This window comes from Artemia franciscana, chromosome 13 (genome assembly GCF_032884065.1).
Source record: "Artemia franciscana chromosome 13, ASM3288406v1, whole genome shotgun sequence".
In the NCBI taxonomy this organism is placed as follows: domain Eukaryota; kingdom Metazoa; phylum Arthropoda; class Branchiopoda; order Anostraca; family Artemiidae; genus Artemia; species Artemia franciscana.
The window spans coordinates 9090178-9107387 of record NC_088875.1 but is presented as its reverse complement, the minus strand read 5'-3'; the positions used below and the strand labels follow the sequence as shown (position 1 = coordinate 9107387).

Genomic DNA, 17210 nt, shown 5'->3' with positions numbered 1-17210 from the left:
GACTTTTTATTTTCATGTTTTTATAAGCTTAATGGTATAGTAGGTCTCAATGAGGTAATTTCACTAAAACTATGACCATGTTGCAGCTATGGCGTGTCTTGTAGACTGCCTTACAATTATAACTCCTCTTATAACTCACCGTCACGAGCACTTACACACCTTGCATTATTTGCTATCCGACATAGGTTTTGTGTTTGAAAAAACCTTTAAGAGAGATTTTTCTCGAAAGAGATTTTCTCTTATTCCACCTTTTCTCGCCATCATCATTGACCAAATAACTTGATCTTAATGATCATTTATCAATATTTTTCTTTGAAAAAAAAATTTCGCACGCTGATCAATGATCTTCGCAGCGCAGGTACCGATCTCCTGATTCTCTGCCTTCGGCCGGGAGTGCAATCCGTTGTTGGGGACAAACCACCTGACACTTCTTGTGTTTTCCCCAGATTTCTCCAGGTACTCATTTGGAATTGGGTCGGCTCTTGACTGAGCCTACAGAGTCACACCGCTGACACCCGTTCCAAACCAATAACCAGCAACACAAGGACTCGAACCCCCGTCCTCAAAGACAACAAGTTTCAAGCCCAGTGCGCTAACCACTCGACCTCGTTGTAAAGTGTTGAATTTAACTTAAAAAAACCGTTTAGTTCTAATCCAACTAATCTATGTAATCAAATCCGAAATAATCATCTTATGTTTTTGAGCTCATGTAGATTTTACTATGACGAGAATTTTTAGCAAAGAGAATATTGTTTCTGCAGGGTAGTTGGACACTTCATTTTGAGTTTTTACAACATACGTTTTTTTATAGAAATGTGAATTATTTAAAATCCTCTAAAACCGGTTTTTTAGGAGATGGGGGGGGGGCTCTTTACCCCAGAGGGTCGTACTGTCTCACTGCAGGGTTGTGTTTAAGAGTGATTCCTCAAATTATAGCAATGCCCTTAAAACTTTGAATATTTATTTGATGAGAAAGAGTGAGTAAATTATCTGAAACTGATGCAATTTTACATCAATACATCGATCTATCAGCTTTGCTTAAAATTTAAATATCTTCAGCAAAAAAAAAAGTCTTCCCGAAAGCTATACTATCTGTATGTACTCATTCGATTCATAATTTTAAGATCTCGTCTCCTTTTCATTGAATGAAAGGAATCGTCATCCAAGAAACTCCTGTTGTCCATAATTAACTATCGCTTGGCTCAAAAATACCCGAAATGGTACAGAATATTTATAAGGTTATTTCGAAGTCTTAGATAGTCTCATATACTATCTTCTGGTTTTATATTTATATCCAGCCATGACTTAAATGACGTAAATTACCAGTCCTATATATAACCTAGATATGATTCATCCTGGTCTCCCGCTCATTACGTTAAAGTTTTTCCTAACCTTTGATGAGAATATCATAGACATCTATTGTAAATTGGGACTCTAGCTTAAGACAAAATATGAGGTTAGCTAAAACCACCCTCCCCTCGCTCTTAGCGGTCAAGTAATTTCATATGATGTCGCTTCAAAAATGATAATCATCCTAAAAGTGTCTTTGGAGGGGGGGGGGGGGCTCTTGATGCCAAAAATAATTTATGAAGTCAATTTTTTTAAAGGGGCGGATGCATATTAGAATTATCTTGTTTTCATGGGAAGGTGGTGCCCCCTCCCCCTCCCTTCCATCTCTATGAAGTTAAGCACATGAATGTAGCACTCTATTCGTGCATGTGCCGCTTGTTAAAATTCCATCTCTTAAAATTTCAATTTCTAGTAACAAAGGCCGCTTCTTGCAAACCACTCATTAACTTAATCGGTTTTATGCGTTTTTAAGGGTTGTGACATATTATGGGAAATATAAAGTTTATGTTTGAGTTACACCTCGTATGTAACATTCTGAACAACATTTTCTTAAGGTCTCTTCCATACGCAGTATTTCAGGGTACTTCAACGGGTGACACCGAAAAAAAGACTCCCCAAAGTGTAGTTAAGAAGAAATCATTATAATAAATAACCCGTCTATTTATTTAATCTGAGGAATATTGTTATGTGCTGTGTAAAATTCGTTAAAAACTGTCCATTGTTTTCTATTATTCTTTAAGCTTACGTGTTAAGACAGATTACGGATTAAGACAGAGCCTAGTATCAGTAAGCCTCATGATTTGTTGGTCTCCTTAAGAGACTTTTTACTTTTAGCACAAAATTTGGTAGCGTAACGCTGCTCGATCTTTGATCCCATTTTTTCCTTGACACGGTCGGCACCCAGAGGTTCACAATAACTGAGGTCTTGCCGCTTCCAAAGCTGAAAGAGCATTGAGACTGAGACAGATTTTGTGGCAAAGCTTAGCGTTTCACTCACCTACTCCAAGTGGTTCGGTCGTATTCCGATCAATAGGAGTGAAGGGGGAAATTCGATTGCATTATTTCCAGAATTTCCTGTAAACTTGTTTACAGGAAACCTGTTTTTTTTTCTTATGTAGGCAACAATGGTGTAAAAACAACAAAATAAGTTTGACTGGCTAAGTCAATAGAGCGTCAAATATAATCGCAGCATCATGTGCTTTTTTCCCTCGGTAAAAAGTACTAATGTTGAGAATACATTCCCTTTGGGCAAAAATGGACCTGTGGATGAATAAAGAATTCAGGTAAATGTAGGGGAATTTTTCTTCGTAAGTGAGTAATTCCAATTTATTTGATCTTATGTATAACCTGCCACTGTCTGTCGAATGAACAAATCTAATCTAGTCACTGGATTTAACTTCAGGAAAACCAAGGGTTCTAAGAAGAAAGAAAGAGAATTTCTATGAGAGAATAATATAAGAAAGAAAGAAAGAAAGAGAATAATATAATCATATTATATCCTTGTAACTTTTTCTCTCTCTTTTAGTCTTCAATGAAAGCCGAAGGCTGGGAAGCATTCAAGCACTGTTTGAAGCAAGAAATGAGGTCTGTACTCTGATGCGGCAGGATGCGTACTATGTGATTTGTTCTAGTCTTTATTGCATCAACATTTGAGCACGAAATTTCACTGCATAATCAGGTTCAGACTCTGAAACATTAATGTTGTTTTTCTTGGGGGATTGTTTTTTTTTTAGAAACGTTGTTTTTAACACAAGAATTGAGTGAAATTACATTAAGGTGGAGTGAATCACTACCGACCGTCGTACTTTTCATCCCAAAAACATTTATTCTACTCCGTCGAGAAAGACGGGTTTCATATACTATTGAAAGATTAACATTAATGCTAATATTTTTTTTCTGTTCATGTCATATAATATGTATATATATATATATATATATATATATATATATATATATATATATATATATATATATATATATATGTGTGTGTGTGTGTGTGTTATTTTGTCAAAAATATAATTCAAAAGTTTAAAAAAAAATTCAAGAAACAGAAAATAAAACGTGTAAGTTTCTTCATTCGTGAAATTATTATTTACTTCTTAATGTAGTATTAAGTACTACTTCAAAAATATTCCAGGTCAGTGTTAACAGGTTCCTTGATTTTTCTCAAATGAAAAACGAACTTTCTTGGCGTTACTTGATCAAAATCAGATTTTGATCCAACCATTTGTATCTGATCAAATAACTGATATAGATTCTTGCTGCAATATATGATATTTGTTTTAAGTCGTTATTTTCAAGGGAGCCATAAAATGCTGTTAGACGGCATTGTTTCCTTTCGTCAAATACCTACAGTCAATTAATTTCACCTACAGTCGTTAGCAACAAACTGGCACCTGAACACGCCTGAAGTGCTAGTAAGTATAGGGTTGCTGATAGTATTTTGTGAAACTTATTCGAGATAGACAAATTTTTAATCTAAAATAATTTAATATCATTTTTGATCAAACGTGCTAATTCCCCTAGTGGTTCTTTTAATACACGGCGTGTCTCATAGAAAACAAAACTTTTCAAAATAGCTAACATCAGTATAATGGTTATGAAACTAACGATAAAACACGCATTACAGTAAAAAACCTTAGGATGCTGCACAGCTTTTTTCAGGAGGGGGAGGGGAATAGTCCAAATTTTTTTCCGAAAAGTGTCAAATTTTCTAGAATGCTTTACTGTTTTGCTTTTCTTACATAATTTTGGTCTTCTAGAGAGAGGCATTAAGCCCGGGACATATTTTTAATTTGCAGTGCGTCAAATGTCGAGTTTAATGGGATTACGAGCGTCATGCCGTAAATGATCCTGAATTTTAGTCATTGCTTGAAGTGATTTCTTCAGATTTTTTTCGCCTGAGTGCTTCAAGACTTTTATGCATTTGCAAGGTTGAATTTGAACCTCTTTTAAGCCATCAGTTGATTTTTTAGCTGCACCATACGTAAATCTTTCTAGTTCTCTGATGCATTGTCAAAACTCGGAGGATTATATCTTTGGAAGACCCGTCTTCGTTCCTATGCAGTGTACACGCACAATTTTAGGGTCTTCTTCAGTTGCCGTAAATTTTAGTTGTAAACATGTTTACTGGCAGTTAGGTCCGAATGGTCATCTTTAAATCGTTTAATCTTGCGTGTGCTCTGCTGTGGAACAAGCAACAATCAATGCTACATAGTGTCATCAGTTAATTTAGTTTTTGTGCTTGTTTTTTACATGTTTTGCCCAAAAATGAATATCTGTTTTTTGTATGATATTTGTTGTCAACCAATGGCTAAAATTCACTATCATTTGCTGTGCAATATTTTGGCCTTCCCTGAAAATTTGATCATCAAAATTTGAAAAATATAAATTGAAGATAAATATTTTGAACTTATAGCGTATATAAATGTCTGCGAAGTAATACTGCCGATTATGGACAGTCTGGTTTACTTGGAGACATAGTGTTTGCATAGCGATATACATACTGTCTCACTAAAGTTCCTTATTGTCAATGATTAAAAGAGTTGCACATAGTTAATTTTACTGCAAAATGTAGCTATAAAAATTGCTAGGTTACTTTTCAATGTGTGTTTTCATTTTTTTTTTGTATATTTGTCATCCTACCCTTAAGCATTCTTAGTCTTGCGATCAAGGGAAGGGATGCTGGCTATCCCCCACGAATTCGGAAAATCACTTATGACACGAATATTTTTTTCCTATATCGTGGCTGAAACCGACCTTTCCTGTAAATACCCCCTACCAATTCAGGAATCAAATCCTGGTTACGGCCCTGATTTTTCTATTTTACAAAACAGCTTTGAAAAAGAAGCGTGTTACATGCTAAATTGATAAAGTCAGTTGATTGGTTTTTTTTAGATCAAAGCTCCAAGGTACTTCTTTGGATTTTAAGTTTGCACAGTCACACGAAAAAAAACTAATTAATAATAACTAAAGTTTAGAACTATCTATAAAAAATAATTTTTTTCGGTAAAATTGACATTTGCTACTTGCAAGTTAATATATCCTTGTAATCACTAAAATCTGTCAAGGCACATTCTCCTTGCTCAGGCACATAGGCAAGCGCCAGAGAATTCCAGACATTTTTTTAGTCAGATATGGCTTGACTATTCACTTCTTATAACTTCATTCTATCCACCTTTTTCGTTAATAACGTTGCTTAGGTAAGTGGAGAAAATCACTTGGTCGAGTTTCTCCTTACCTTATTACATAATGTTGTACCCCTCAAATAGCAATAACGAAACTAGATGTTATAAAACGAGTTTTATTAGAATTAACGCTAAAAGGAATTAATTTCACGCCTCTTCTTATAAAAACAATATCATGTGCAGTTTTGCTCTCTTTACTTGACCATGCTCTCTTATGTATAGAATAATCTAACTAATTTAGCTATTTAGAAGCTGTAACGTTAAATAACAATATCCGAAGTGTATTTTGTAATGATATTATGTTTGTTGTTTCTGTTATTTGTTCGGAATAAAACTTTGGTGAATAATTTCTTTTAGAATCAAAAGATGCTTTTGCTAACGACGTTTAGCCGATATTAAATACAGTTTTTGTAATTAATATTACCGAATCACTGCTCCAAATTTATTTGTTTTGTTTTCCAGACTGAGCTGCTATTATCAGAGATTTACTGCTAATATTTTTTTTTTGTTAATTATTTTTTCCGCTATCATGGAATTTTTTTCTATCCACTGTATGTTTCTTTTTTCATTATCAAGTTGAACCTTCTCGCGATATTCTAGTCTTTCTGTTGACGTGCCTTAATCGTTAGGGCACTCTCACATTCCTTATAGAAACTCATTTTAAAGACTCATCTAGTAGGTCACTTTCCACTGGTTGCATTTGCTAGGGATGTATGCTTCGTAGCTTACAGGAGAAACCAGGTTTGATGGGGGAAAATATTTTTATTAACACTTACTCAAATCCCACTTCATTCAGTTTTATGTACTACTAGCTGTTGGGGTGGCGCTTCGCGCCACCCCAACACCTAGTTGGTGGGGGCGCTTCGCGCCCCCCCCCAAGCCCCCCCGCGCGCGTAAGTCGTTACGCGCCATAATAGTTACGCGCCATTGTAGTTGTGTCCCTATGTCCCACCTGTGAATATAGATATATATATATATATATGGTTTTAACTACGTAAAACTTGCGAATATACAACATTCTTTGCTGTCCCATTGTCTTTGCATATAAATAGATTGTCAGGTTTACCGACTCTTGAACATGCAACATATAATGGTCCATGGGAAAACAATCTGTATTCAGATCTATACCTCATGATTCTAATGATTGCCCTTGAGCTTTGTTGATGGTGATTGCTAATCGACCATTCCCTGTCCCGGTGTCCCGGTCGTCATTTACATCCCCCTGTTTCCCCCGGTGTCCCCGTTGTAGTTGTGTCCCTGTGTCCCGGTCGTCATTTATATTCCCTGTGTCCCGGGTCCCGGTCATCATTTGTATCCCGGTGTCCCGGTCTGTATATACATTCGTTTTTTAGTTTTGTTTTTCTCCTTTATTTTTTTCCTTTTTTTTTCTTTTTTAGCTTATTTAGATTTTTAGATTTTTTAGTTTTTTTTATTAGTTTTTAGTTTTTATTTCTTTTTAGTTTTTTTGTCCCGGTCGTCATTTATATCCCCCTGTTTCCCCCGGTGTCCCCGTTGTAGTTGTGTCCCTGTGTCCCGGTCGTTATTTATATTCCCTGTGTCCCGGTCGTCATTTGTATCCCGGTGTACCGGTCTGTATATACATTCGTTTTTTAGTTTTGTTTTTCTCCTTTATTTTTTTCCTTTTTTTTTCTTTTTTAGTTTATTTAGATTTTTAGATTTTTTAGTTTTTTTATTAGTTTTTAGTTTTTTTTTCTTTTTAGTTTTTTTTTTTATTAGTTTTTAGTTTTTTTTGTAGTTTTTGCCTTTTTTTAGTTTTTTCAGTTTTGACGTCACCTGATCCAGTTTTTTCAGGTGACGTCACCTGATCCACGATCCACAGATCCACAGACAACTTATTTTTATATATATAGATAGTTTTTTTTTTTTTACTTATGTCCTGGTCGTCATTTATACTCCCTGTGTCCCGGTGCTTTGTTGATTGCTAATCGAACATTCCTTTTGTCCTGGTCGCTTTCTCTTTGAGTGTCGTCATTTATTAGTTTTTTCCTTTTTTTTTAGTTTTTTATTGGTTTTTACCTTTATTTTAGCTTATTTTTCAGTTTTTTCCTTTTTTTTAGTTTTTTTTTATTTTTTATTTTTTTTAGTTTTTTACCTTTTTTTAGTTTTTTTAGTTTTTTTAGTTTTTTAGCTTTTTTACTTTTTTTATTAGTTTTTAGTTTTTTTTTGTAGTTTTTGCCTTTTTTTAGTTTTTTCAGTTTTTTTTTTAGTTTTTTATTGGTTTTTACCTTTATAGTTTTTTTAGTTTTTTAGCTTTTTTATTTTTTTTATTAGTTTTTAGTTTTTTTTGTAGTTTTTTTTTTTTTATTTTTTATTTTTTTTAGTTTTTTACCTTTTTTTAGTTTTTTTAGTTTTTTTAGTTTTTTAGCTTTTTTACTTTTTTTATTAGTTTTTAGTTTTTTTTTGTAGTTTTTGCCTTTTTTTAGTTTTTTCAGTTTTTTTTTTAGTTTTTTATTGGTTTTTACCTTTATAGTTTTTTTAGTTTTTTAGCTTTTTTATTTTTTTTATTAGTTTTTAGTTTTTTTTGTAGTTTTTGCCTTTTTTTAGTTTTTTCAGTTTTGACGTCACCTAATCCAGTTTTTTCAGGTGACGTCACCTGACACATCCATCCATCCATCCACAGACAACTTATTTTTATATATATAGATATACTGAAATGAAGACATTTTGTTCACCTTATCACCACAAGTAACTCAATGGTAACAATGTGTCCTTTAAATCCTCAAAGCTTAGAAAAGACTGCATTTAAAATCGTGCTGAAAGGAAGTTTTTGAAGTTGCCAGCGAAATCACCAGAAAAGATGAAAACAATTTGATATTATTAACGAAAAAGTTGAGTTGGTCCTATAATTTTAGCTGGTGCTTTTTTAGAGGTTTTTGGAAGATTTGCCCTAGTGACGTTAATTTGGGCCGACAGCAATCCTGGAGATGTAGAGTAATATTTCAAATTTCCAAGTATTATTTCAAATGGATCAGTGGCTTACAAGTATTCCTTATATTCTATTTGATATTCAAACTTAATCGAATTAGTTGTAGTAGAATAGAATCCTAACAGTATTTTGGAGATCCAGATAAATTGAAACCATTTAAACTTTAATAGCTTATCAATATCTAGCATCATGGCAGTTGTGCTGATTTTTTTAGTTTAAGTTAACTTTAAAGACCCTTTTCAAAATAATGCCTGAGGAAGCGTCAAGAATTCAGCTTTTTTTTTTATTTAAACAGATTTAAAAAAAAAGCTACAACAAGAATTATTTATCTCAAGAATACTAAATTGTTGTGTGTGTTTTTTTTTAATAAAAGTATGGCAGAATAACGTTAATATATATTATAAAAAAATAAAGTTTAAGTTTGTAAGTCCAAAAATGGATATATTGTTTCCACATTATTACGTATCGCCTTCAGTTCTCAATCTTGCTTATAAATGTAGCGAGAGAAACATGATGGATCATTATTTTCAAAAACTGTCAGAGGCAACGCTAAAAGCTATAGCGTTGCCTACAGAGAAGACCCATAATATTTCAATATTTTTTTCAGAAGCATTTCAAATGGAAGGAGTGGTCGTAGAAACTTAGGAAGGGGCCCATTCGATCGGAAATCAGAAGTTTTAGTTCCTTATTTAAGAGTCAAAAGTGATCGATTGGTAAATATCCCCCCACGCCCTCTTTTCCGCTATGTATCTGACCAAATTGTTAAATAGCCATTTTTTTAAATAGTCCAAAGGTCAAATAAATGTGCCTCCGGGGTTGACAAAACCCCCTACGGTGCCGAAGAAAGGGCTTTAAGCTATACAAGTTACCTATTAGTAATATATAAGGTTTTTATGGAAGGGGTAGTCGCATAAACTTCGGAGTAGGCTCATTCGATTTGCTAGGCTGAAACCGAAAGTTCTAACTCCCTTTTTAAGAGTCAAAAGTGATCGGTAGGCAACCTGCCCCCTCACCTCACGCCTTTTTTCCTTAAATGCTTCCAAACAATTTTGTATATAGCCATTCTTTTCAAAACTGTCTTAAGGTCAAATAACTATGATTCTGGGTTTGATAATCCTCCCCAGCTCACAGAAAAAGAGCTATAAGTTATGCTAGTTGCCCATTATTAACATATAAGGTTTTTATGGAAGTGGTGGTCGTATGAACTTTGGAGGGGACTCATTCGGTTGCAAATCAAAAGTTTGAACACAATCAAAACACTATGTGCTTGCTGGTTGTGAAAAGGGAATATTAGCAATATCTAGAAAACGACTGAGGGTATTAAGTGTAAACTAAATAAAAAAAAGTTTTTTAACTGAAAGTAAGGAGCAACATTAAAACAAACAGAAATTATTCCGTATATGAAAGGGACTGTCCCCTCCTCGACGCCTCGCTCTTTACGCTTAAGTTTGACTCTTTGACACAACTATATTTTTCAAAACAAAAAGAACTTTACCATATAGAGTGAGGCGTTGAGGAGGGGACAGCCACTTTCATATACGAAATAATTTCTGTTCGTTTTTAAGTTTTAATGTCGACCCTTACTCTCAGTTAAATGAAAAACAAAAAAATTCTATTTAATTTCTGAATGTTTTTCAACTAATGCAGGTTCGAATTTGGCTCACTGTACATGAAAAAAAAAATGCATATTAATTTTGGAAGATTTATTCCGTATATGAAGAGTCGCCCCCTCAATACCTTGCTCTTTACGCTAAAGCTGTTTGCATTTTTAAAAAGCTTCCTATTCTTATTAAACGGTCCCCGTGTTTCAGTTTTAGTAAACAGTCAAACTTTCGAGTAAAGATTAAGGTATTGAGGAGGAGGCAACCCTTCATATATGGATAATTTATGATCGTTTTTCAAATAATGCCGGTAAATCTGGCACACTCTCAATGAAATATACCCCTCCCCCATCACGGAAAATTCCTCCATTGAAATTTCATCCAACGTACAGTGTACCCCCTCCCCCTCAGATTCTCTCCAGATAGTTCCATCCTCGATGAGAACCCCATTTTCCCTGTAAAATTGCTTGCGGACTATTCAGCATGAAAAATTCTCCTTAGAATTCTTTCATTTGAATATGACTTCAGTCTCTAATCGGTTTTTCATTCACTCCATAAGTGCCACTTTCCGTGAAAATTATTTCCCAGAAAGCAAAACACGTGGAAAAAAGCCCATGTATCATTCCCCGGAACATCTCCACGTGAAAAATTTGGCAAAGAGAATGTAAGACAATTAAAACGAATTTCGTATAATAATTTTGTCAAATCCCCCAGTGTAACATATCCGTGGGATATTCACCCCTCAGAAATTTCCCTCCCCAAGGAATATTTTCCCCATAGAAATCCACCCCAAGCACCCACACCCGCCAAACTAAAATGTCTGTACATTTCCCAATAACAAATACTATTCGTAAAAAAATGGGCAATTTTCATAACTTACAGGCCTCTCCCCACGGACTGTGGGGAATCTTTTTATTACTAAAGACATAATTATTTGATCATTCAAATATACTTAACAGAATGGCTCTAAAAATTTTGATTAGATATTTTTGGGGGGGATATGTGTGTGGGAGGGGCGCAGCTACGCTCCAATATTTTGGTCACTTGAAAAGGGCACAAGAACTTATAATTTCTGTTATCAAGCTCGTAACCTTCGATGGGTAAGACTAAACTTAATGAAATATATATTTGAAATCATTATAAAAATTCGATTCTTTGATATATCTATTGGTATCAAAATTCCGCTTTCTAGAGTTTCGGTAACTATTGAGCTGGGTCGCTCCTTACTTACAGCTTGTTACCACGAACTGTTCAAAATTTCAAGGTATGTTGAGAAGATGTTGAAGAGATATTTTAGGGTGACCAGCCCTTATCTTTTTAGGCCATCTTCTGCTCAAAAGTGATCGAAATTTTGAAATTTTCATTTTGCTCAAACTGGTCAAAAGGTCTAATTTCTATACATCATGAGATTCTATGCCCCGTTGATCTGGGGTAATGATTGTAAATTTAGTAATTTGCCCTTTGTTTACATGTTTTATTTCTCATTTGAAAAAGGAGAAATATTTGGTTCAAGGTGTATCCGAAAAGGCGATAGGGCGAAACCTTGGAAAATGATAAGAGGTTTTTTATACTATATCAAAAGGCACTATGTGCCTCCAGTTCACCAAAAAGGAGGATCTGCAATATTTTAAGAACAGCTGAGAGTATTGAGTTGAAACTTTGAGGACATGTTGAGATGGATATTGAAAAATGGTTAGAGGCTCACGAACTCCCTACCATGTCTTTTTAGGTGTCCTTCATCCAAGAGCATTTGATCAAAATTTCAAAATAGCGATTTTGTTCAAAATAGTCAAAGGCTCAAATAACTATGCCTATGGGGATGACATAACCCCAGCCCAAGCTTTGGAGCCGGATGCTGAACTTAATGAAACGCACTTTATACGTACTTATTGTCAGACGGACGAATCATCAGTATCTAAGGAACCACTGAGGGTGTTAAGTTGAAAATTTCCAGGGATGTTTAAGAGCTATCAGAGAGTAACCAGTCCCCCTTGTCTTTTTTAGATGCTCCCTCCCCTCATACTGATCAAAACTTTGAAAAAGTGATTTTGTTCAAAACAGTCAAAAGGTTTAGTAAATATGCCTCTGGGGGTGCAATGCCCCACTCATCCCCCAGGGTAAGCATTGTAAATTATGCAGTTTTCCCTTTTTTATATGTAGGATTTATCATTAAGAAAAATGACGATTTTTTTATTCTAGGTGTATTCGAAAAGCCTAAGGGCCTTAAGGTAAAACTTCGAGGAATATTGCGGGGCATGCTAAACTAAACCTAAAGATACTAAGTGTATCTTGTTTATCCAAAAGGTGTATATGCAATCTCACAAGAACAGCTGAGGGTATTAAGTTTAAGCTTTCAGGGCATGATGAGAAAGATGTTAAAAAGTGGTAGGAAGGCAACCTGTTCCCCACCTATTCCCTTCTTAGCTACCCTCCCTCCAAAGATTTCTGATCAAAATTTTGGAACTGCCATCTTGTGAAAAAAAATTTGAAAAGTCAAATAACTATACCAGGGGATAACTTAACCTCCAAAAGCTAATTCTGCTACTGCTAACAACTCACCTCAGCATCAAGCCGCTTGAGGTCAACACAGCAACACACGCTCCTCCTTCATCCCAATCTATTTAAAGCCTCCCTCTTTAAATCCTCTCAGGAAGTTCTCATTTCCCTTAAATATTTGTTTACGACATCCTCCCACCCCAGCCTTGTACGACCTGCTCTCCGTTTAGCCCTAGACGGTTGGCCAAAAATGACAATCTTTGGCAATCTGTCATCCCGCATTCACATCTCAATCTTCCTCTCAATATAGCCCTAGAAAGCGGGATTGAATCACACTTTTGTACGGCCTACTGTTTGAAATATGGTCAGTCTGTCGGTTATCCAAAATAATCAGTAGGCAATTTTACTGGGAAACATCTAGAAAATCTTCCCTCGTTACTTGGAGTCCCCATGTTTCAGAACCATATTTGACGGCTGTCATCATTGTAACTTTCAATATTCTAACCTTAGTTTGCAGACTTATCATCCTATTCTTCCAAATATTTTTCAACTGTGCAAAAGCATTCGAGCCTTGGCTATTCTACCTTTGACATATACAAGGCACCCACCATCCTTACTAATAATACTACCAAGGTAAGTGAAGCTATTCACTTGATCAATCTTTTCGTTACCCAACGTCACCTTTTCATCTTCACTTAATCCTAGCCTTAGGGACTTAGTCCTTTTGACATTAATTTTCAAACCTGTTCTAGTACCCTGAACTCACGATACTTCTAAACGTTCATTCATTTTGCTCAACCTTTCTAATCAGCATCAGCATATTCTAAGCCCAGAAAAGTTCGCCTTCCCCATTTGATTCCTTGTTCTCCCATTGCCTTACCTGTGCTCCTTAAGACAAAGTCCATCAGAATGATCCTTAAAAATGGGGAGAGAACACAACCCTGCCAACTCTTGATTTAATATGAAGCCAGCTACTAACTTCATTTCCTACCTTAATTGCAGCAGTTTTATTCTCGTACATAGCACTAATCACTCTTAATGTATTCGTCTGGTATACCATACAAGGATAAAACCGTCGATATGGCTATTCTATCAGCTGGATCGAACGCTTGCTCATAATCAATAAAACTGCAGACTAAAGGTGTTTGACGACTCAGGCACTTCTCAATTTTTAACCTAAGAGTGAAAATCTGGCACGCACATCCTCTACCCTTCCTAAAACCGTACTGTTCCACTCTTAATTGTCTACAGCATCAGTCTAAAAAGTATCATTATACTACTGCGGCTGCAAATGAGACTGTTTGTGACTGCAACTGCGACTAGTTCCAACTGCGACAACTTGCAACTGTGACCGTGGCTGCTTGTAACTGCTACTAAATCTATTTGCGATTACTTTCAGGCAATGTTGAGAGGATCTTGAACTTTGAAACTTTAATGTTGAAAAAACATCACTTTGATATTTTGATACTTCGATGAAAACGCACTGAAATCAAATGAACCATAATAGCAAAGAAACATTCAAAAGGTGCTAATATAAATTAATAAGCAAATCCTAAAACGAGCAAAACTTAAACTGAGTATACAAATCATACTCCAAATGAATAAAATCACGACAAAGGAGAGTTTTGCTACTGGTCCCTTCCCTAATTGTATGAGTCTAAGGCCTACTACGTATTGCGCTTTACTGAAAATGAACACCGAAAATTTGTAACAGGAATTCACCTTTGTTAACTTGTGTTTCATCATGGAAGTTGCATAACCAGTGACGATGGTGGGAAGGAGCAAGGCTAGTAGAAATTTATCAAAATGGCAGTGCTTAACGGACATGGTCAGAGAGTTAGTTAATTGTTTTAACGTGACTTATAGGCCTAAAATTACTTCTAAAGCAAAGATAAGGAATTGGCCTAAAGTCTAAAAGCCCTTGGAATAGGAAATGTATAAATATTATCATTTAAAATGTGGATGGCAATCCTTACAATTTGCCGTCTGACTCATTTAATTCAATTAAACATCTGCATAGATCAAGAGAAGATTCAAAACTTCTTTTATCATAATGCAAAAATTACAGTAGCTGATTAGAGCAGCTTTTGTAGCTACTAGAACTGAAAAAAATTAGAGAAAGAAATACTTTCAGGTGTTTTCATGTGTTTGTTACGCGTTGGAAACAAACAATGTGCTGTACAGGCTAAATGTTACCAATTTTCTGTGTCAGCCCAATCATGTAGTCTAGAATCACCACCTTGCTCCCCAAAAAATGTAAAATAGTATTGGAAGTTCTTGAAATGGAAAAAGCCAACTTGCAAACTGTTATTCTGTGACGGAATAAATCTAAAATATAAAAGGAAAAAAAATATTCAGTTTACGCCGTGGAATAAAGTAAATTATATGGCAAAAATTTGAAAATACTTTTTTTTTTTTAATGTACATAGCGATCGTTGGAATTTGTGATTTAGCTCATTCACCACTCCTGGTTATTTATCTAAAGATTTATGTAATATACTTCATATTTTACATATAGATGGGTGACGAAAAATCGTACTTCATCATAGGAACGTATAAAGATTATAGATTGGGCAATTTAACCTAGGGAAGATATGGATCATTAGCCTGTAAAAAACTTGGTAGATTAAGTAAAATATTTGACCTTGATACGGAAAAATTGATGACAGTCGAATTATCTTTATTTACCATCCTCTATATTTTAAATCCATTAAAAGCCAAAAAAGGAGCAGTATAGGGCACAGAAAAAATGTATGTAATATATCATATACTTTTTGTCTGTGGTATAGGGTCAAACAGAATCACCAATAGTCGACAACCAAAGAATTTATATAATAGCTATTTTCATAACAGTTTAATAATAATTATTATTTATATTTCATATCTCCATGTAGACTCCATTTTCTGCTCAAATAAGCTTCTTCTGGTTTGCTACTCTAGTTCTGTTCTCAAGGAAGAAATAAACGAAAAGTTTGAAAAATGAGTAATATTTTCTTTCGTTTATTTTACTTCTTAGCACAAAAACACCAAAGAATTTCACATTCCTGTCAAAATGAATATACTGGCTATGCGAATTCAGATTTATTGAGGGACAATCTTGCCCAGGAAAAGTGATCATAGGCAAAGTTGTCCTTCAATCAATCAGACTTTGTATAGGCTAACCAGTATATTCATTTTGACTGGAATGTTGAGTTCCTCGATGTTTGGCTTGAAAATAAGTCAAATTGGAATGTTCATATTTCTTATATGACAGATACTCTTGAAAAACAGCTGAATTTTATGCTTGCTGTTGCTGGGCAAAAATGGAGGGCTAGTTAAGATTGCCTCAGAAAACTATTCCTGTCCATAACATATAGAAATATAGAATATGGTCTGCCTATCTATTATTCAGCTTCAAAAAATTACTTTCTAAATTAGAATCAAAATAATACAGAGTGGCCTGAGGCTAATTACTGGTGCACTAAAAAGCACAGCCGCTACAACATTAGGTATAGGCCTAGATAAGCCCATTCACATAAGGCAATATGTTGATAAAACAATTCTTACTTCATAATATGCAGAATAATCCTAATGGAGGAACATCTATCTTCACTTCTTTCATTGTTTTACATTTTTTCTATCACATCTCTAAATATTTTGTGTCTATTTTTAGACACAATTTTTTTTGGAATGTTTTGCTCTCCAAAATGCACTGGATACTGTGCTAGAGGCTAAATTAGGCGCTTTTAGCCTATTATCCTCTCTTGTTCTATAGGTGTAATTTCTGGTCTGAAAAAAGAGGCAAGGAAGAGTTATTTCAGTCACTGTATTTTTACAACAAAAGATTCAAAAAATAATATCTTCCCAGACTTTTCAACTTAAAATGATTTGGGTTCCTTCTCACATAATGATTAAGGGCAACAAAATTGTTGACAGTAGGCCTATTGCAAAATAGGCTATTCACCACCCAATTTCTAGGAAGGTTGTTCTCACAGTAAATGAAACCTAAAACTTTATAACTTCTGCTTCAATTGTTTTTTTTTAATTTTTAGAGCCTTTATTGCATCTACAAATGTATATGTTTTGTATTTTGCTGGGCATTGTATACCTCATCACCTGATCCACCCAAATAGGAAAATTACAAACACTAGTTTTCTGTTTGAGAACTGGGCATGCAATGACATGCCAAGCATTATACTATCTTTCAGACAGCAAGTCATGCTCTTTTTATACATCCTTTTGGAGTGTCTCATTTTACACTTGAGAGAATCATCTTACTTAAAAAAATTGACTAAAAAATTCATTAGGTCTGAAGACATCTGCCCTTCTAGTTTTAGTTGTGTCAGTACAGAAAAAGCTACAGATATATGTACAAAAAGAGGGTAAAATTCTAGACAAGCTTCTTTTTGCTATCTTTGAAAGTGGTTAGGTTAAGGAAATGAAACTTTTAGGGATAGATCTACTGACTAAAGCATTTCCTGAGAAGGTGTTTTTAAATACCTACCTCCATTACTTCTTCCTTTAGAGTACATGGACCTTCAATGACTTTTAAAAATCCTAATGGTGTATAATGCTGGTAATGGAGGTATAATGCTACCTTATCAAAATTCCAATAGGTATAATAATGATAATAATAATAATTTATTTATC

General features: G+C 34.6%; 3 protein-coding genes across 3 annotated transcripts in view; 2 read left to right on the top strand and 1 right to left on the bottom strand.

Annotated features, from left to right (window-relative positions):
* The window catches only part of LOC136034483 (calcium uptake protein 3, mitochondrial-like), an 83916-nt gene extending 80646 nt beyond the window's left edge, over positions 1-3270 (top strand). Inside the window, exon 12 of the mRNA XM_065715698.1 lies at positions 2876-3270. Coding sequence (XP_065571770.1) covers positions 2876-2947 — 72 coding nt within the window. The 3' untranslated portion in view covers positions 2948-3270. The remainder of the gene's footprint in view (positions 1-2875) is intronic.
* LOC136034486 (protein phosphatase methylesterase 1-like) overlaps positions 1-17210 on the bottom strand; it is a 219045-nt gene that overhangs the window by 107883 nt on the left and 93952 nt on the right. The window lies entirely within an intron of this gene.
* Positions 15478-17210, top strand: part of LOC136034482 (neuronal membrane glycoprotein M6-b-like) — a 34366-nt gene continuing 32633 nt past the window's right edge. The window contains exon 1 of the mRNA XM_065715697.1: positions 15478-15564. Within this exon, the coding sequence (XP_065571769.1) occupies positions 15561-15564 (4 nt within the window). The 5' untranslated portion in view covers positions 15478-15560. The remainder of the gene's footprint in view (positions 15565-17210) is intronic.